This window comes from Amblyomma americanum, chromosome 10 (assembly GCF_052857255.1).
Source record: "Amblyomma americanum isolate KBUSLIRL-KWMA chromosome 10, ASM5285725v1, whole genome shotgun sequence".
In the NCBI taxonomy this organism is placed as follows: Eukaryota; Metazoa; Arthropoda; class Arachnida; order Ixodida; family Ixodidae; genus Amblyomma; species Amblyomma americanum.
In genome coordinates this window covers 47,131,070-47,152,287 of record NC_135506.1, presented here as the reverse complement: position 1 = coordinate 47,152,287, position 21,218 = coordinate 47,131,070, and the positions used below count along the sequence as shown (strand labels likewise).

The 21,218-nt window shown below is 46.0% G+C and overlaps 2 protein-coding genes across 6 annotated transcripts in view; one reads left to right on the top strand and one right to left on the bottom strand.

The window, feature by feature from the left end:
• The window catches only part of LOC144107912 (uncharacterized), a 65,215-nt gene that overhangs the window by 10,456 nt on the left and 33,541 nt on the right, over window positions 1–21,218 (top strand). Inside the window, exon 4 of one of the 4 annotated variants that reach the window (XM_077641146.1) lies at window positions 2,528–2,586. The exons of the other annotated variants lie outside the window; for them this stretch is intronic. Coding sequence (XP_077497272.1) covers window positions 2,528–2,569 — 42 coding nt within the window. The 3' untranslated portion in view covers window positions 2,570–2,586. Of the gene's footprint in view, window positions 1–2,527; window positions 2,587–21,218 lie in introns of those variants that run through there. 4 annotated transcript variants of the gene reach the window in all.
• LOC144107911 (uncharacterized) overlaps window positions 484–21,218 on the bottom strand; it is a 37,322-nt gene continuing 16,587 nt past the window's right edge. For both annotated transcript variants that reach the window (XM_077641141.1, XM_077641142.1), the window contains 6 exons: window positions 11,830–11,922; window positions 11,274–11,327; window positions 10,051–10,106; window positions 2,597–2,819; window positions 1,933–2,049; window positions 484–610 (listed from right to left, as the gene is read on the bottom strand). In XM_077641141.1, the coding sequence (XP_077497267.1) occupies window positions 1,937–2,049; window positions 2,597–2,819; window positions 10,051–10,106; window positions 11,274–11,327; window positions 11,830–11,922 (539 nt within the window). In that variant the 3' untranslated portion in view covers window positions 484–610; window positions 1,933–1,936. The remainder of the gene's footprint in view (window positions 611–1,932; window positions 2,050–2,596; window positions 2,820–10,050; window positions 10,107–11,273; window positions 11,328–11,829; window positions 11,923–21,218) is intronic.

The following is a 21,218-nucleotide window of genomic DNA, read 5'->3' as shown; positions in this document are numbered from 1 at the left end:
GCTCAACCACTGCACCACTGTGCCAGCAGTGGTGCGACGACTCCCCACAACCTATGAATTCGATTGAGAGGGCTGTGACGTCATCAACATCTTGTGACCACCAGTCTCGACTTATCATAGAGCGCTGCCAAATTTGAAGATCTGAGGACCACTAAAACTTCCAAACTCTACAAAATTTTGGAAGTAGGCACACTCCAGAAACTGGATTATGGTGGATAAGTGGATTGGATCAGTACAATTACATATAATCCAATGACATTCTATAAGGTGACAACTCATGCATGCTATATAAGGGCAATGGAATAGATTCCAGCCAGATGCTTGGTAGGAAAATCGCAAAAACGCGCTAAATGTGGACACCTTTGCAGGCAACCTAAATGCTATTGCATTTTCTTCTACAACAATGTGATAAAGGAGGCCCTTAAATTTATGGGGAACTTTTCTCTTTGTGCACTGTGCTGCAGCAGACATATGGTTTAGTAAAACATGCAAAAGGCAGCCTCAGAACTGCCTTAGCACCGAAAGGACGACACGCATGGAAGGAGCTACTTAGCATTCGATGATTTATTTCATGATGATGGTTGCGCTGCCTTGAATTCATCTTGTGAGCCTGCATAGGGCATAAGATTTGATAAGTAAATTCAGTTGCTGGGTACACACAATAACTATTGCTACAACACATGTAGTAGTGCTAATAAAGTCAAACTACATTATAACGAGCACAGATATAGTGAGCTGACCGATAAAACGAAGACCACAGGAGAGCATCCAGGTCATCAAAACAGCCCACATCACCAGCCCATACGTCAAAGGTGCAAGTGAAATGCTGGCCTGCCTATTTCTTTAGCAAGAAATACAGATTCGTCACATATTACCAACCCTTAAGCGCTTCATGCCTTACTCGAAACACCGTGCACCAAAGGAACAACCATCCGGCATCGTCTACAAAAAAACCCTGTGCTGACTCTCCTGCCAGCTACATGGGCAAAACAGAGAATTTTCCTCAAAGGCTTCATCGACATAGAAACCATGTTTGGAGCTATGACTGAGAGCAAAGTGCAAAACACTTTTTGAAATGTAAATCACCAGCATATGTGCCTGATCTGCACTACATCACAAAGCCTGCCCCTCGCTGCCCCATGATGAGGCACTGTTCACACAAAAACTCATCTCACAGGGCAGTCGCCCCTCTCTGGGGACGGATTGGTCTTTTGGGGACATAGACACTGACTCAAGTGACTCGCACGATGAACCCCCAAACATAGTTCGCAAGTAGGTTAAAAAGCAGCACGTCCCTTCTTCCAAATCCAGTCAGTCCTGAAGAAGCAGAAACGTAGGTTGCTCAAAAAAAGAAATCACTTGAGCTGCCCCAGAAATCAATACTGCGAGTGCTTCGAAGCCCAAAATACCTTTCCATGTTGCATTATTTAAAGCACACACAAATGAACATGCTTGCATACCCCCAGGCAAAACATTACATGCCAACAAGATGCATACTTAAATTCACCCTAATGGTTTCTAAAATGGGTTGAGGAACACCCCCGCCACCCCGTATCTTGGCATTCACTCCTTTTTGCCTCGAATGGAAGCAATAAAAAGGGGTATGCGGTGCACAGGTCTTCAAAAAGATGGCTAAAAGCAATTAAGGTTGGGTTGTACAGTAAAAGTTGGCCAAAAGTAGTCGCAGTATATCCAGCTCCAATATTAAGTGCGTAAAGAAAAGGTGGTGGATGAGGTATGCATTGGCATAGATGCTTGAGGAACCCCACAGAGCACTCCAAGGACATAATATAGGTTGGAAACTGCCAAAACCAGACAACACGAGAGGAAACCAGGACAGAGCACCTGTTGTTCCTGACGAGAACAACTGGGGCTCTGGAGGCCAGGGGGTTCTGCAGAAGCCAGTTGGAGAACCCCTGGTATGAACCGTACCTCATTAGCGCCGCAGATCAGCACACTTTTGTGCCAAGTATCGCACAAGCTGCTTGTGGCATTTTCCAAGCTCCTCCTCGGGCCACCCTTTCTCCTTGAGGAAGTGAGCAAAGGCAGCTAAACAAAAAAAAAAACCAAGTAAATGACAAACCTCAATGCTGAAGACACATTCCGGCCTATGTGCATAATATTTATGGCAGCATTTAGCCTCTTTCTATATTTAGTAACAGTAGTGGCTGCATCACAAGAGAAAATGAACAGGTTTATATTTTGCAATTAGACTGACCAGAAATGTATGTGAAACAAAAGTGCAAATCAGAGTACCTGTGATAAATTTGTTACACTCTAATAGGCTACAAAATTGAGCTTTAATATATAATGTTATGTACACCAGTGAACAAATGAAAAGCGAACACAATATCATGTAAATTTTTAACTAGGTAATAGAAAAATTTTATACCACAGAAGTAGGAATAAAGTGCACTATTATCTCATCAATTTTGATTGAAATCTTATCGTTTCGCTGCTCAGGTCTCAGCACTCCTGTTTGTCATTGACACTGATTGCACTTTTGTGCTGCATGTTTTATGTCTAGAATGTTCGTCATCCTACAGCTGCAGAACAAAAACAAAGATAATCATAACAGACTGCTGCATCTACTCACAGGACATTCCTACCAACTTCATAGGTGAAAGAGGCGGATGCACCATCGTCTTGCCCTTTGCAATATCTTTATTGCTCTGCTTCCCAAAGACGCTGCGTTTTGCAAGCACCTCTACACCATACAAAGCAACAGCGAGGCGCTTGCAAAATGCAGCGTCTGTGGTCTCCATCATCAGTGCCGTCCACCCGTCTGCACTCACGTGGACACCATTCCCGAGCTGCACCTGCAAATGGTTCAAATGACACCAAAAAATGAAAAGGGCAAAATAAACATTTGGTCAAACACTACTGGTACTTAGTTGTTTGATGTAATTTTAGAGAAGCCACAAGTACTGTTGAATGCCATACAATATCCAAAATTACAGACTTAGATTGCTTGTATAGCTTCGTTTAAAATACTCAACAATCCACATTACATTCACCTTGCTAATGCTCTTGAGGGAGTTGAAACGAGGCCAGAGGATTAAAACGCTCGAGTTATTCGCACGTTAAAATTTTTTTTAAAATCATAATTTGATCTACCTTACCTCAATCTGTCATCACACTATCTGTCAAAAATATTCCACATTTCGTCAGGAAGCATAAGTTTGAGCACTAGCTACACGCATATCATACTGGATTACAAAAACAATTCAAACCTTCATGCCCCCACATCAATACCACCACATTTTCAAATGTAATTCTTTCTGAAGTGTTCGCTACGCACCTTGCTCAACTACTGCTGCCCCCACCCGCAGGCAAAATCATGGCAGCTAAGCAAGGCTCTTAAATTTATAAAAAGCATTACTACAACTGCTCTTCACGCTTCCATACATATGCAGGCACCCTATACAGAACATACCTCCCCTTGTCTCCACGCCCTCAACCTACACCAGAAGGGACAAATCATCTACATGCCCAAATCACCAGCTAGAAAGTGGTCACACTCCCATGCCTCAAATGCACCTATCTCATTTATATGCATACCCCACCCACAGCAGCCATTTTTCTTCACTTACCCTATGGCCACCACTCACAAAGCATGCCTATACATACTCCCCCCCCCTACCACTCACACCCTAGAAGCTCCCAAAAAGTAACAGAGGCCAACGCATACTCGCCGTACACCCAAACCCACACTCAAAGTCCCTCTGTACACTTCATACTACTAATAGATTGGTTGCAGATGCCACAGTCACGCCACTGGCTTGCCTGTACTAATCTGCACTGAGTGCTGGGTTACCACAGAACTTACAGCCTACAAGGCAGTACAAACAAAAGTGACATACACAGCCCTGAACTATCAACCTTTAATCAAAGTAAGACAAAGGAAGAAACATCGCACTCCAATTGTGCAGGTTCATGGTTTATAGGGTTTTAACGTCTCAAAGCGATTTAGGCTATGAGGAACGCTGTAGTGGACAGCTCCAGGAAATTTTGACCACCTTGGTTTTTTAATGCGCACTGACATTGCACAGTACACAAGCCTCTAGTATTTCACCTGCATCAACATGCGACAGCCGCAACTGGGATCAAATCGAATTCTTTCGGGTCAGCAGCTGAGCATGATAAGCACTAAGCCACCACAACGGCTCAATTGTGCATGTAACAAAGCATCTCATGAGCAAGGAAAGATGCTCTGCACACAAAATTTACAAGCAAGCAAAACGGATAACAAGACTGCAACAAAAAGGCCTCATGATTGCAAGAAAAACCTGTAAAAAAAACCAAAAGCTAAGTTCTTTTACGTGAACAGCCAGTGAAGGTTTGCTGAGAAGATTGACTGGCTCTTGAAATAAGGTATACACTTATAGAAGCTCATACTCATGTTGCCATCGATATTTAAAGAACACCGGTATATTTAAAACAAGGAAGATCTTTTAAAAGTTGCACAGTGCACTGCTAGATGCAAGGACTGGGAGTTCGAAAGGGACGACTAGTGCCCTTCAAGTGCTTGGCTTATGGTTTATGGGGGTTTAGTGTCCCAAAGTGACTCAAGCTATGAGGGACCCCATTGTGAAGGGCTCCGGAAATTTCGACTACCTGGTGCTCTTTAAAGGGACACTGAGGAGAACCCTATCAAAATTTTTTTGTTAGCAATATCTGATAGTTCGGCATTTCATGGCTTTGTTGCCGCTTGTCCGGGAGCGAAAGATGCATTTATTTCAAAGAAATTTGGATTCGAAGTTGAAACATTTTTTCCTGCCGCTCCCATTCAAACTCGAGAACTCTTATGACGACACAAAACGGAGTGACGTGAAACGTGACGTAAACGGAGACTCCGTGATTTCTGGCAGCTAGCGGTGCGGCCTAGCAGCTGCCGAAATGAAAGCTACCGCCGCCGCACGTTGAAGGCATCTATCGGGGGTCGCCACCGTCGCTTCGTTTACGTTTGCACCGGCGTCTTGCCAGCGTTACGATGGATCCTGTTCTCGAACCCGACGGCGTAGTTCTCGCAAAAACTGCGGCCTGCATTTCAGCGACCTCAGCCCCACAGAGCGTGCGATGCTTTTGAGGGAGCACGGTTAGGTTAGGCACCTTGTCTCCCGTCCCTAATAAACGATTTCCGTTAAGTAGTTTGAAGTTGACTGGCACAGTCGGGAACGTTTCGCCGGGCAAGCGTGCGAATACACAAGTGCTGCCTTGTACGATCACCGGCCATCGTGCCATCATAGCTTTTCATCGACCGTGGCGATCATCTGACAAGCCTTAACAGGCTCCTTCAAAGGTTAACTAGCACTTCAAGTTCCTCTGCTGTTCGGCGCTTGTAAATCGAAGCGCGTCAAAAACAAAACCACGGGGCACGCAAAGCTCATAGACGCGAAGCGCCATAAGGAATCGAAATTCTCCTGGCCGCCTGTGGCGCCGCCAAGCATCCATTTTCTTTGCTTCCAACATTAAGGTTGTCTTTTGCCTTCCCTCCTTCCTTGTGTGATAAAGGTGCACTATTGGTTTTAAAACAAAACTTACTTCAATATTGATCTGCGCAGCCTACCTTTGTCAGCCTCAGAGATTCGCGAAACCAAGTAGGATGGAAAATTCCTCCAAGGTGGCGTCTCTTGTCTTATGGCGTCACCACGCTTGTACTTGCGAGATTGGCCTGTGGTGGCGATACCTGTATTTTGGTTCTTGCTATTTTCTACCTTACAAGAGTTATGTTTTCAGTAAGAGCGGCGTTTTTGTGATCAGGAGCTGGTATTCTACCGATACAAGCCAACTTATTTCTCCTCAGTGTCCCTTTAACGTGCACTGACATCGCACAGTACATGGGCCTTCAAACCACCAGTTCAATACCATAACATACTGTGCGTGCAAGGTGAGCAATCAAAACAATGTTCCTTGTTTTAAGAATACTGTGCTGCCAAAGCATCGCGTGCAACATGAGCGCTTCAAAGCGTATCATATCTAAAAGGCAAGTCAATCTTGCTTTAGCAAAGCTTTACCGGCTCTTCGGGCAAAGAATTTACCTTTTTTTTTACAGATGCCTATTGGAATCATGAGGCCTTTTCGCAATCTTCATTGTTTTGCTAGCCTGCAACACTGTTGCTAGCCTGCACATGCACTGTCCTTTGCTTATCAGGTGCCTTGTGACATGCACAATTCACATGATTTGCTCCTCTGCATTACCTTGATTAAAGTTCAGTCATGAGTTCAGTGCTGTGTATGTCACTTCCTTCATCCTGTCTTGTGCCCTGTCAGATCTTCATATGGATTCGTACCAACTAGCCCACCTTTCCATTCACCATTCTAGAGTACCATGCAGGAATATGGTCAACTGATTTTTTGGACTCTGTAAGAACTTCAAAAATGTCAGAAAAATCAAATTTCACTGAAAAAAATCACTGATTGCCAATATGCCGTAGAAAGCAGTCACTTGTTTTCTGCACATTCTCAACGTCCTCACGACCAAATTTTGCCTCGTGTCATGTGCACAGATGACGGGTGGTGACAGCTTTCACAAGCTTGAGGTCTATTCGATTCGCCTGCACTCCCTGCACCAGTTTTGTAAAGTTCCGCGGCGGTGCTGCGAGCGTGCCACACCAGTTCCAGCAGTTCAAGTGAAGCTTGGCACTGGCTGCTTCCGAAATGAATGGTCGAGTGCAGGCCTGGTCGTTCGCTAGCGTTGGTGACGCCGCCAAATTGCAGCCAGCAGCGTGGTGCCCGTATCAACGGCCGCCAAAATCGCGAACCGCACGAAGAATTTTCTAACAGCACATTGCAGTGAAGTGTTGCCCTGAATCAGCCTTGATGCAGCCTCGCAGCAGCAAAATGCACGTGTGTTGTTTTACTGAACATGACTGAGGTGTGCGCGCGACGACTTTCATGTTAAGCGATTGTTGCAACAACGTGCATCATGCTGCATGCACGTGTTTACTTTTTAGTTAACATAACCGGCCTCGAGTACTAATTTAACTTTATTAGTACAAAGGAAAGATGCCAGTAACGGGTCCGTAAAGAGAAGCAAGGTGCTGGCATGGGCCGCCATCCCCACCTCAGTCGCCACCTTCTCGTGTGGCCAATCACGTTCCATAAGAGTCGGCGGGCCCATGTGAGGCACTGTTCACATCGACGAGTGGAATAATTTGAGTATCTCCGCTGTTTATCACAAAGCGCTAGCAGTTGTCTGCTTCCATGGGGGTTGCGGCTGCACGATTTTGGCACCGACCTCTGAAGAGGTGCACAGTTTTCCTGAACTTTCCTGAGCTAGACCTGCAGGTATACACTTTTTTGAAACAAATGGCGTCGTGCAGACAGTGCCATCTTGTTGCACCGCTGAAATGAATGGCGAAGTGCAGCACCGTGAGAACTAGTTCACGTAGTGCAGGCGAATCGAACTGACCTTTGGCCTGGCTGTGTTGCCTGTCGTGGGCATGTCGCTGACAAACACACAGGTAGAAACAGTCTAGACACGAAAGCAAACATGCCACTGCGCAAACTGCGTGGCACCCACAGTACAAAGGCCCCGGAACAAGTACGAAAAGATGGTGAAATGATAAAAACCAACAAACAGCCAAAGCAAGCGCACAATCGGATTTGGCCATCATAATTAGACCTAGTGATTAGAGCCAAAATCAGTACCATATCCAACGATATGCACTCTGCAGTGGTTTGCATATAATGACAGGAGTCTTGCCTGTCATTGAAACTAAGTTGTTTACAGTTTTAGGAAGAAAAGTCAGGTTTGCGGTGTTTTTCCGTGGGTGCACTGACCTCGCTTTGAAATGCACCATCGTTTTCTTCCGAACTCGCAGCCACCGTGAAGCTATACGCTTCCCATTAGCTTTCCTGCTACTCTTCCCGCATTCGGAATGAAAAGCTAGGCACACACGAGTTCCACAAACTCTGACTGCTGTTCAAGTTTGTGCGACGGGCGACGTTCAAAAGCACTATGAATTCAAAAACATGCTGGCACAATGTGGTGACTCGCAGAATTTCAGTTTCAAAATTTATAAGACTCCCTTTAAGTTTTAATTTCATTTTATTTGATCAAGTTCTCAGTCTCTCCTGCAGTTTGAATTAATGAGGTTTTGCTGTACAAATTGTATGGCAGCTTGGGCATTGGCAGAGAGTATGAAAGGTCCGAAAATTGGGCAGTCAGTTGTGGTGCATCCGAAATATCAGGTGCTCATATATTTTGGCTTTATGGTCCGTGTCCTGGTGCTGCGAAACAGTGCAAATAATCAAGCATGTCTGAAAAATCATGAGTCCGAGCTTTTGGTCAACTGTACTACATGCAAAAAAATTCGTGCTTAGCTGATCAACCCCCTCTCTTGCTATATGCAACAAAAGTTCGGGGGCTGACCTATGTTTATTATACTTATACATGGGAGTACTGTTAAAACTCGATTTAACGAAGTTGAGGGGAGCCGTGAATTATTTCGTTAAATCGAGAACTTCGTTAAATTGAATGAGGCATTTCTTGGGCACATAATTCAGTACATTCGATTACAGTAAAACCTCGTTAAAACGTACCCGCTTAAACAGTACTTTCGTTTTAAAAGTAGTAAAGTCAAGTCCCCGACTGAGCACCCATTGAACATAATGCATTTTGCATCCGCATAAACCGAACCAGCTTATCGCGATCGTATCGGTTAGCACGTACCATTTTCACTTTTCGTCGCACTCGCGTGTGACGAATTCACGCCGGTAGCACCGACCCAAAGGACGGTTCGGCTAGCGGCGCAACAATCTTCCCTAAATACCGCCGACGGGACGGCAAGCCACACAGCTAATGACAAATTGGTGCCAAAGTTGGTAATCATACAACTAGCGCAATCTTTGGGGGTCCGTATGGTCATCGTCATGACCCACCGCGCTACTTTCGAGTGGGTAGCGCCAACACCACGACCGGCGCCGCTAGCGCGTATGAAAAGAAACAACAAAAATTCTTACTCGACAAGAAAGGCCCGAGGGGACTACAAATTTATTTTCCGTCAAAGAAGTCGGTGATCTTTGCCTGCGTGCGCTTTGTGAGCAACGGCCGCACCGATTTCTCGTAGGTCTGAAGTGCGTCCAGCGCGTCTTCCGTCCCCTCGTGTGCGCCGGCAAAATGTCGCAGCAGATCGAGAGCATCCATCACCTGACCTGGTGTCGGCACGGGAGCTTCGGCACCTGCAGGGTCGTCGGCAGCGTCTTCAGCCGTCACTCCCACCACGCTTCCTACAAGCCGCAACATATCGGCATCAGTCAAAACTTCCGTTGTGACTGCGTTTGCGTCGGCGTTCACGTAGTCTGAGAAACTTATGCCTGTGGGCACTTCATCCAATGAGATGTGATGCAGCCACGTCACATTTCTTCTGTCCACTTGTCACAGCACGAATTATGTCCGCTTTCTCGTCCAGGGTAAGCCTTTTTCGTTTCTTGCAGGGCTCCATCTGCTAGTCAGGAGGGTTAGCGGCGCGCTTGCTCGCACACACCACGTCCGCGTTCACGATAGCAAGGCTAGACTGATGGAGGCCTAACAAGCTGAGCTTGACAAAGACGTGCGTTCAAAGGCACGGGGAAATCCGCACAACAGCGAACACAGAGCACAACACACAAACACACACAAAAAAAACACGCGAACTGCAACAGCGCCATCTATGAAATGTGGCACGAAACTTTTTTACTGCTGGCGCCATCTCGTGAGCTCGACTCAAAATTAACTCGTTTTGCGCCGCGCAGTTTGAAAAAAGCGACGGGATGAAGATGCTCCGCGCTGTTACCGCTGACTCGCAATCAATAAATTTTGGGGTGCTGTCTACAAAATAGACCAAAAATTAACACTTTTTCACCTTTATTTCTCGAAAAAAGGTTCGTTAAATCGGGACAGATCACGGAATCGGTTTTGTTATTTCGGGTTAGTCAAAGCATTGAACCCTATGGGCGTCTGAGGGGGAATTAGGATACCTTCGTTAAATTGAGATTTTCGTTAAATCGGGTTTCGTTACATCGAGTTTTGACTGTATGTGGCAAACAGCAAATGTGCACACTAACCTGACCATCTTCACCCGGGGTACCGAAGCCACTTCCCACTACAGGTACTCCAAGAGCTGAAGAAAAGAGTGGTTGATTCAATTAATGCTTTATACCAGGTATTTTACAGCAACCAAACAAGCAAACAGTACAAGCTCCATACATGACAGTCATCAACAGTCCTCTCATGGCCGCTCCTTCGTATTATGCTTACTTGTGTTGCTTTTATGATGCCAGCAATTTATAACTCTGAGCGTCAATTCTGAATGGTTTAAGACAAGATTTCTTGTTCCTTAACAAGATCCGTTCTTAATATGTACCCTGCCTTGGTACCTTTCCATGGGATTACACGGCTAAAACTGCTATTCACCTTCCTTTGTTAAAGCGATACACTAGCTTTCAAATAGGGTACATTGGAGTGCTCCTTTTTCCTGCCTCCTTTCCAAATCTAGGCAACATCTCACCATTGTCACTAGCCCACACCCTGCCTCACAGCTCAAAAATTCTAAAGTGCACTATGTAAAGTCTCATTCAGGATCTTGTTATCACATTATTTTTGCATCTGTATGAAAAGATTTTATAACTCTCTGAATATTCCCACCTGCAAATCTAAGTTTTCCCTTAATACTCCTAGCATGCATATGCCACAGCTTCCTCCCACCTGCTAAGTTCCTTGCAACCTTTGTATTCAAAATACTCAACAGTACACAATACATCATTTCAGACGTAAAATTAGCTCCTGATTTAGCATCTTTGCAGACCTTTCTGACCACATCGTCATGGTTAATAGTTGTGAGTGCCAAGCTTTTCACAACTTATGCAGCCAGACGCGCTTAAAACTGCCATAGTTACATGGAATACCCATTTACTGAGAGGTGCACTCAAAGCTATTCTGAGCTTATCTCTTTACCTTGTGTAGCTACATGCTCCAAGCATTCTAAAGACACTTCAAATTACTGTCCTGTGCAGCCGATTTCCCTATTATAAAAAATCCAGCACTGACACTTTACATGAGTGCCAATGAAGGCCACAGGCCTACAAGGACAATTAGAGCAAGCTGGGCAAAAGCGTCTGAAGTGGAAGGAGAAAGCCTGCTGCCCGCAGAGAGAGGCAGCATTAACAGCAAGACTACTGCTGCTAAATGCTACATGCAGGATTCAGCTACTGAAACCGAGAATTCATTCAGGCACTCAAGGCGGTCTGTACCTGGCGCATCATCCAATACAAATGAAATGGAAACATACTTTTAGAAACACGAGCAGCAGGCTTTTTTGGTGCAGCCCTTCCTAGCTGTTGGGCTGAAAAACAAAAACAAAAGTACACCCATGAGAACTTTAGAAGCAGTGACAGCCTGAAGTCTAGCTCATTGTCTACCTTAGCAGAACCTGTAAAAAAATTCAGAGGGCCCTTAAGACTGCTCATGTGCTGGAGGCGAAAACATTAGTGTGTCATCGTGAGCCGTTCAACCTTAACACACGTTGCACACTGAGAAATGAAACAGGGGTGTTCTTTCCAACTGATTAGACAAACACTAAATCCACAAACGTCGAAGTGATTTCCTGTACGACCTGTATGTACACACACTCACTAAAGCTGCTGGATTTTCTTGTGATGGGGCTTTTAAAATGTGCTCATGATTCTCAAACCCTGGTGAAATGCATCAAACATGGGGCCAATAGCTTGGCTTGCAATGCATTTATGGCCACACACAATACAGCTTCTGTGGATCCTATGTTCAGAATCAGTTCATACAACATGCACACAAATATGTGTTGGCACAACAATAGTCAAAGGGCTTACCATCTGCAGGGGTGCCTACAACCATCGCCGGGTTGACCAGCAGATCTGAGGCCGCTGAAATTCCACAGCTTGCCATGGGTGTGGCTGTGGCCACTGGGTGAAAAGGAATGATTGAGTAGCACTTATTGTAGCAAGATACCAAGGAAAGATTACCACTGATCCAAAAGTCGCCTAACACAAACACCTGTTCCCACACATGTGCAAATAAATGATTCCCCCAACTACACACCCAACTACAGTATTTAAACAATTGTAAGTCAACCTATTTTGTAGCGATAACCACATAACGGTAGCATTTAGAGCCTTCAGGGTGGCGGCAGCATGTGACCGTGGCGGCGCTTCCACGATCACCTGGCTGGTTACGTGATGCGGAGCAGCTGCTGGCGGCGCCGTGGCTGATGACGCGGTGTGAAGCAGCTGCTGCTGCCAGCGGCGCGACGCACCGGCGAAATCAAGCTGCAACAGCTGTGCGAATGTTCCGTGTCAAGGGGGCCGAAGATGAAGAAGGACCACTCGGCATAACGGAGCGGCGAAAGACTGACTTTGCAATTCAACTGAGCAAGTTCCACTCAGCCAGCTGTAGCTATCGCGTCACTCAAGGTTTAACCAGAGCTAAACCACAGCCAATTTTTTTTTTATTTGAAAATCTAAAGTGGGGGGGTCGGCTTAAAATCAAAACCAAAGCATGACACCATAAATAAAGGCGACAAACGAGATAATAGGGATACTACAGCATGGTTTAATTTTTGCTGAGCTGCTCCATCACATTCCCCTTGATGCTGGCCTTGTGCAGCTGCTATGTCAATGCGTAGAACTGGCACCCCGTCTTTGTGCACGGCAGTAGGTGGCGGCTGTTGATAAGCAGCAAACCAGGACACCCCTCTCCACATGTGGCTGCAGATAGCGGAGGCAGCACAATGCGCTATAGCGTTCTACTATTACAGGGAAAGCTCAAACATCCTCCAAGTTTTTCTTTTTTTAAACTGTGCACTCAATGCTCAAGGGAGCGTTGACAGTTGGAAGGGCCACTGTTCCAATAGTGGCGGCACCGCCACTCGGAACGACAGCGGTGCTGGGGAGCGTCGGTAGCTAACGGAAGAGCCGACGCCGCTCACGTGTAGTTTCACTTTGGTTCTCATGCATCTAATGACTGCCGCCCACGTTTCACAAGTTTATAATGCAGTATTTCGTCAATCACTATTTGTGCTCTGAGTCCGATAAGCGTCCAGTGCTCGTTCACGGCTGCATTCAAGATGACTGTCATTCTTTACGCCTAAGAAACGAATAAATATGCGTGAGGCCGCGCGTTCGACATCTAGGAACGGGCGATACAGGTGTGGCGGGAGCATCGAGGCAAAATTTTCAGCTCTTCCACACAACATCATGGTGTGGTTGTTAGCGAAATGCGTGATTTTGCTAGACGTTAGAACAACGGACCGCAGCAGCAATCACGACGGCAGTGCTAGTGAAGACGATGGCACAAGTGTGGACGAGTAGTACAGTAACTAATACATTTTTGTTTTGGAATGTGCCCATGCGCGGCAGCCGACAGCAGCCGGATAGATAGTAAAAGCGAAGCTTAAGCGACCTCAGTTTTCTTGCTGACATGCGATCGAAGGGGGTCGACATATGTATTTACCCGAATATAACGCGAGTTTTTTTTACCATAAACAGAAGTGAAAAGACACCCCCCGCGTTACATTCGAATCCTAGGTATAAAAGTGCTAAGAAAGGCACCAAACACTCATTATTAAGCTCGCTTAATGTGCCGCATTTACATGTGTATCGATTGACCTGCTCCTTCAAAGTCGCGCGCTCCAAATTCAGCGGTCAACCAATACGCGAACCACGGCCAGGACGAGCCGTGAATGCGGTGCAAACGCGAAAAAGGCAGAGCAGACGACACCAACGAGAGGGCGCCAGCAACGAGTTAGTTATATTGATTTTAATGGCGCAAAAGCAACTATGGCTATGATGCGCCAAACACAAGGTTAGGTTTTTGTTAAATGTTACACTTTTTATACCTAAAGTTTGTTTAAAACATTGGCTTCATTAAGAAACTTAAAAATACTTGAAAGATCAACCAGTGCTTGATCACCTAAAAGCAACTTGGGGTGCAATGGGATGTATTCATTGTAGAGTGTTGTAAAATATTTTTTTCTCAGTTGTTCCAGTTTTCTACATGAAATTAAAATGTGGTTTACAGTGAGTACATCGCCGCACATTTCGCAGAGAGGTTTGTCTTGTTTTGTCAGTAAAAAGTTGTGTGTAAGGTGTGTGTGCCCAATGCGTAGCCGACATAAAATAACTTCAGTAAAACGTTCTTGATGTCTACATGATTTCCATTCTCCTAAAACGGGTTTTATAGAATGCAGTTTGTTGTTTGCCTGTTCTTCTCACGCAGCCTGCCACTTAATTCTGAGTTTACTGTGCACTAATTTCAAAAAATCCCTGTGTGGTATGTTATCTTGTTTTATTTGATCAATTCGAGCTTGTGCTGCGCATGCATCTGCTCTCTCATTACCTACAATTCCAACATGGCTGGGCACCCAGCAGAATATAATGTTATGATTTTGTTTTTTTATTTTAATTATGTTATGTATGATGTTTCCTATAATGGGTTCAGCGGCGTTTCTACAGTGCAGCGCTTTGAGCATACTCAGTGAATCGGTGTAAATGACGCTATTTTTAATGTTTTCTTTTACTATTTGGTCTACGGCTACAAAGACTGCATAACTCTCGGCAGTAAAAACCGATGCATACTGTGGCAGTCGTATCATTTTTTCATTTTTGTCTTTAATTACTGCACTTCCAACATGACTTTCTGTTTTTGGCGCCAGCAACGAGTCACCTTGAAAGGACCAAACGCGCTCGTGAGTGTCGAACGACTGGCGCGCGAAATGGACGCACCTTTTTCTCACTGCTAGGTGATTCTACGACGAGCACCCCTTGGCGCGTGAAATGGATGTGCCTTTTTTTTATTCTGGTGACGTAGCGGTCCGTTTGGGCCACTGGCGGCGCGTCCTGGGCACTTGTTTCCACGATAGTACCACGTGACCTACGCCACCGACTCCTCGGGCAGTGCATAGCCGCATGGTCTGTGCTTCGACCCGTTGGTGTGTTCCTGCCTGCTTGTTGTGCCTACATCCAAAATGGCGTGCTCTCGCGCTCAGTATACCGCTGGTTTCAAGCGCAACGCTATTCTACTCGCCGAAAAGGTCGGTAACTCAGCGGCCGCAAGGAGCCTGGACATCAACGAATCGACGATACGGGGATGGAGGAAGCATCGCCAGGAGTTGTTCAATTGCAACAGTCAAAGAAAAGGTTTCCGTGGTCCCAAGAAAGGCCGCTTTCCGGATTTGGAGCGTCGTCTTGCGGACTTTGTTGGTGAACAACGTTCCCGGCTTCTTGGTGTGAGCATTGAGATGCTTCAGTGCAAAGCACGTGAACTTGCGCGAGACGCGGGTTTGGCGCCAAACCAATTCAAGGCATCGCGCAGCTGGATACCGAAGTTCATGCGAAGGGCCGGTTTTTCCCTTCGACGCACTACCTCGATTTGTCAGAAACTACCCGAGGACTTCAAGTCGAAACTTCTCGCGTTTCAGCGGTATGTCATTAATCTCCGCCGCTCTACGAACATGCCACTTGGACACATCGGGAATGAGGACCAAACCCCCGTGTACCTTGATATGCCAATGGTTAGGACAGTGCACAAGTCTGGTGAACACAAAGTTCGGATTAGAAGTACTAGAAATGAAAAGAATCGGATAACAGTAATGCTCGCATGTTTGGCTGATGGTCGCAAGCTCCCTCCCTTCATAATTTGTCGCCGGAAGACTATCCCGAAAGAAAAATTTCCAAACAATGTTGTAGTGCGCTGCCACGAAAAAGGCTGGATGGACTCGGGACTCGTCATAGATTGGATTTCCAGTGTTTGGGACCGAAGGCCAGGTGCATTGCTGCATCCAGAATCAATATTGGTGCTGGATTCTTTTCGAGGTCACCTCACACCCGGCGTGAAAGAAAAGCTGCAGCGTGACCGAACGCATTTGGTTCTTATGCCAGGTGGAATGACGTCCATTCTTCAGCCCTTGGATGTTTGCTTGAACAAGCCGTTCAAGGATCGCCTGCGGCAGCTGTTTTGGGACTGAATTGAATGTGGATCTACCTCAACACCTGCAGGGAGACTGAAACGCCCGAGTGCATCTACTGTTGCCCAGTGGGTTTCAGCTGCTTGGTACGGGCTGCCTCATGAAACAGTCCACCGCGCATTTAAGAAATATTCTACAGTCGAACCCGGATATATCGAATTCTACGGGGACCGGAAAATAGTTCGATATAGCGAAAATTCGATATACAGATATAGGCCAAAAAAGCACTCGCGATCATAAAAAATTGTGGCTTACCAATTGGAACAGCCGCGAATCACAAAGCATGTGCACACAATATGAAAGCGCTTTATATCACGGAAAAAAAATCACTAATTTTGGGCTGCTTTTTCCTCTGGGAAATGAAGTTTAAAACACTAGTTTCAATCTTCTCGAGACTGTCTAGGTGCGAGAGCCCAGTGCCTTCCATTTCGCCGCAACAGCGCCGAATCAGGCTGAATGCTGACGCCAGTTCAGTGGCTGTGCACGGACGCGTTTCTTCGAAAACACAGTTGCCCTCGTTGTCGCTGGAATCACTGTCTTGAACGCCAGCTATTCCGGCCACAATGTCCTCATCAGCGAGGTCGGCTACTGCTTGAACTTCGCTGTCACCGTTAATGAAGTCATCAACAGTAACTTCGGGCGGGACGGTGCCGGAAAAATTGGACAAGTCGCGGAACGCGTCCTGCAAGCACTCATCGTCATCTAAAGCTTCCGGACATTCATCTCTGGCCACTTCAAGGCCTGCCTTGCCAAAACAGTTGGCTACTGTGGCCTGCTTCACGTCGCCCCAAGCGCCGGTAATCATCTGGATCGCGCCAAGCAGGTCAATCTTGAGATCGGTTCCCATGCGGAGGTTTATGAGGAGCCGTTGAATAAGTCGCTTCCGATAGCCTACCTTGAATGCCTTTATGATACCCTGGTCGAGGGGCTGCAGTCTCGCTGTGGTGTTCGGCGGGAGAAACTTCAATTCGATGTGCTGCAGCTTGCAAGTTGTTTGATGGGCCGAACAGTTGTCTACCAGAAGGCAAACTCGGCGGCCCGACTTGCCCAACTCAGCGTCCCAAGCCTGCAGCCATTCAACAAAAAGTTGACGTGTCATCCAAGCCTTCCTATTACAGCCGTAGCGGATGGGAAGCTGTTTACAGTTCTTGAAGCAGCGCGGTGACTTGCTCTTCCCGATCACGAATGGCCGTAGCTTGCACGAGCCGCCCATGTTGGCTGCAAGCAGCACCGACACACGCACTTTGCTCATTTTACCACCGTGGCATGTGGTTCCACGAAAAGCGAGTGTCTTATTCGGCAACATTTGCCAAAAAAGACCAGTTTCGTCTGCATTGAAGATTTCTGCAGGCGAAAACTTCTCAGTGATCTTCGGCCACTCCTCAGAAAGCCACTGCTGCATCTCCTGGCTGCTGACAGCCCCACTTTCGCCTGAAATGGCCTTTCCTACAATGCCGTGGCGGTTTTTAAACCGTTGCAGCCATCCAGTGCCACCGCAAAAGTTCTCTTCGCCAAGAGCCGTAGCAAACCATTTGGCCTTTTCGATTAAGGTCGGGCCATCCACGGGAATATTTTTCGCTCGGATTTCAAGAAACCACGTGTAGAGTGCCTTCTCCACTTTGTCAAAAGCAGCAGGGCGCACACGACACGCTCCCGAGCAACTTTCCTCACCTGCTTTAAGCTTGATGTCCTGCTTGTTTTTTAACAACGTACTTAAAGTACTCCGCGGAATGCCGAATGCGTCTGCCACGGAGGACTTCTTTTCTCCATTCTCGACACGCCGGATTACTTCAAGCTTTCTTGCAAAGTCCAGATTCTTCCTCTTTTTTTATGTCCGCGGATGCCATAGCTCACCAGATGACTGCAATCACACACGCTACACACGGCACGTTGAAACAGAGGTACGCACAACAACACGCACGATGTGCAGATGGAGCAGTCCGAGCAAAGCCTGTTCGAGCGACAGTCAACGGGGCTGCGAAGGAACGACAAAGGGAAAAGAAAGAAGAGAGCGGGGAAAAAGATCGGCGGAATATGCCGTCGAAGGCGCTATGTTCGTTTTTTGAGCCCTCTCTGGCTCTCTCATCTCCCCTGGCCCACGAGCGACCGTGACGACCCTTCACTCTCTCTCTCTCCCTTTTCCCAGGAAGCGTGGCTTGGAAACGTCGCCGCGTCTCCAAGCCGCGCACTCTCTTCGATGAGCTCCAATGCCCTTGCCCAATGCACACGCCGGCGGTAGAGGAGGAGCGAGAGAGCTCGCGCCGGTGGGGCGCAAGAACGGGGGAAAGGCTCTGCATCTCCATCGCTAGGCAACGGCCGCGCATGCGCAGAGGAGGAGCCTGCTGACTGACTCTGCGGAAAAGTTTACCTCTGAGGACCGGACACGAATGTCTTTGGGAAAAGCGCACCTTCCAGGGGCGCGGCGCAGCGCGCCGTTCGATATATCGAATGTTCAACGAAAATGGAATTCGATATACTACGCAATTGTCCTATAATTTTACATAGTATTTTCAAGGGGGTAATCTGTGTGTTCGATATAGCCAATAATTCGAAATATGCGGGTTCGATACATCCGGGTTCGACTGTATTTCAAATGCCCTCGACGGAAGTGAGGACGATTTGTTGTGGGAAACAACTAGTCACAAAGAGGAGTCCAGCTCTGATGACAGCGACGGCGACATCAGTGGCGAGGATGAAGATAAGACATAGTTTGCAGGTACTTCAATAAAGCTGCTCTCGACTTTTCCTCTAGTTTGTTTCCTGCGTTACATTCGTGTTCTATAGTTTCGGTTCCTCGTGTTCGCGTTTTTGCGTCTTTGATCGAACGCGTTCGCAAAGTCGACCCTCGCGTTACAATCGTGTTTTTTTTCTCGCAGTTTCGCCCTCGCAAAGTCGACCCTCGCGTTACAATTGGGGTCGCGTTACATTCGGGTAAATACGGTACATTCCAGTTGACTTACAAATGTGTAAATACGGAAACTGTCAGCAAGAAAAAAAAGAACAATTCACTAACTTTTCCTTGATATAGCAAAAGTGCGTTAAACCTGGTGCGACTCACTCCACTCATTATACACATTTATTTATTTATTTATACAAAGTACCCCTAAAGGCCCTCAATTTGAGGGTATTACATGGGGGGGGGGGGGTAAAGGCAAGTAATCAAAATAAATAAATAAGCCAAGAATTCAAGAAACTACAAACAAAAACAGATAAAAGCATATGGATCCTTGGAATAAAAATAAAAAAACAACATAATTAGACATTAAAACATAAATGGCAAGAAACAGAAACATTAACAGAGTAAAGTTAATACAAGTTATACAATTCTATCCACAACGGCATGAAAATAAAACAACAAGAATTATCAATAACAGAAATAAAAGACAAAAACCTAACGCACTGGTAAGTTAACAATGTACTAAAAGATGTTACGCAGAAGTAGTGGCAGATATTAGTTTATAACATTTCTCCGGATCAGTGGTGGTAGCAACATCTGAAGGGAGAGCGTTCCTGTTGGTTATAGTGCGTGGAATGAATGAATGTGCATGGTTAGATGTACGGCATGACAAGCGCTTAACTTTATACGGATGGTCGCGGCGGTCAAAAATGGAGGAAGGCAAAGAAAAAAAGTTATTATGAAGCGTTGAGTGATGATACAGTTTATGAAAAAGGTTTGGTTTGGTTTATGGGGGCTTAACGTCCCAAAGCGACTCAGGCTATGAGAGACGCCGTAGTGAAGGGCTCCGGAAATTTCGACCACCTGGGGTTCTTTAACGTGCACTGACATCGCACAGTACACGGGCCTCTAGAATTTCGCCTCCATCGAAATTCGACCGCCGCGGCCGGGATCGAACCCGCGTCTTTCGGGCCAGCAGCCGAGCGTCATAACTGCTCAGCCACCGTGGCGGCTAGTTTATGAAAAAGAGATAAGCGTGCAACTTTACGACGGAGATATAGACCTTGCAGATCAGCGCGTTTCTTCAAGGCTGTGATGCTGGAATGACGTGAATAGTCAGAGCAGATGAAGTGAGCTGCGCGATTCTGCAATGGTTCGATGTTATTTATTAAATATGCTTTCTGAGAGTCCCAAATAGCCGAAGCATATTCAATTTTAGGTCGAATAAGAGTGGTGTAAGCACGTAATCGGAAGTGAGAGGGAGCATGCTTTAAGTTATGTTTTAAGAGGCCTAATGACCGATTAGCAGATGCAAGAATAAGGTTAATGTGATGTCTGAATGAACGTGAAGACCGAGGTATTTATACGTGATTACCAACTCGACTGGAGTATTATTTAAAGAATACGCTGTTTGAAATCGAGACATTCGGTAAGTAGAAGACATAAATGTTATTTTGGAAAGGCTAAGTTGCATAAGCCAAGTAGAGCACCACGCTGTTACTGTCTCGAGGTCGGATTGTAAGGCTAGGCAATCTTCGTTAATACAAATTTTGCGATAAATTACACAATCGTCGGCAAAAAGCAGTTGGGAAGAAATGGAGTTAGGTAAATCGTTAATAAATATAAAAAAAAGCAAGGGGCCAAGCACTCTTCCTTGTGGGACGCCAGAATGTACTTGGCTGAGAGACGAATTATGGTTATTGGCACTGGTAAACTGAAACCTGGAACAGAGAAAATCTTTAACCCATGCAATAACGAGAGGGTGAATATTAAGAAGTGTTAATTTGGTTAATAACCAGTTATGAGGTACCCTGTCGAAAGCTTTGGAAAAATCAAGAAATATGGAGACGACTTGAATTCCAGCATCAACAGATTAATGAAGTTCGTGGATGAAACCAGCAAGTTGCACTTCTCACGAGTACCCTTAACGGAAGCCATGTTGGTATTTAAAGATGATGTGTTGTTCTAAAGAGTTAAAAACCTGCGAATGAATCATGTGTTCAATGAGTTTACGAATCATGCTAGTTAATGAAATTGGTCGATAATTGAGTGGTAAAGAATGATCACCGGACTTGAAAATAGGCACAACCTTAGCTAGGCCCCAGTCACGTGGAGCCAAACCAGATGAAAGAGATTGCGAAAAAGTAGCGGACAAGATGCGATGGGTATCTTCAGATGAGTTCTTGAGTACAGTCGCCGACCGATTTTTCGGACTCGAAGGGACCCGAGAAATGGTCCGAATAATCGAACAGTCCGAAATATCCGTGAAGTACAAAAAACTCGCTTTATAGAGATGAAATCGGCTTTAAAATGTCACTGATTTTACCTTGCGGAAAATTTAT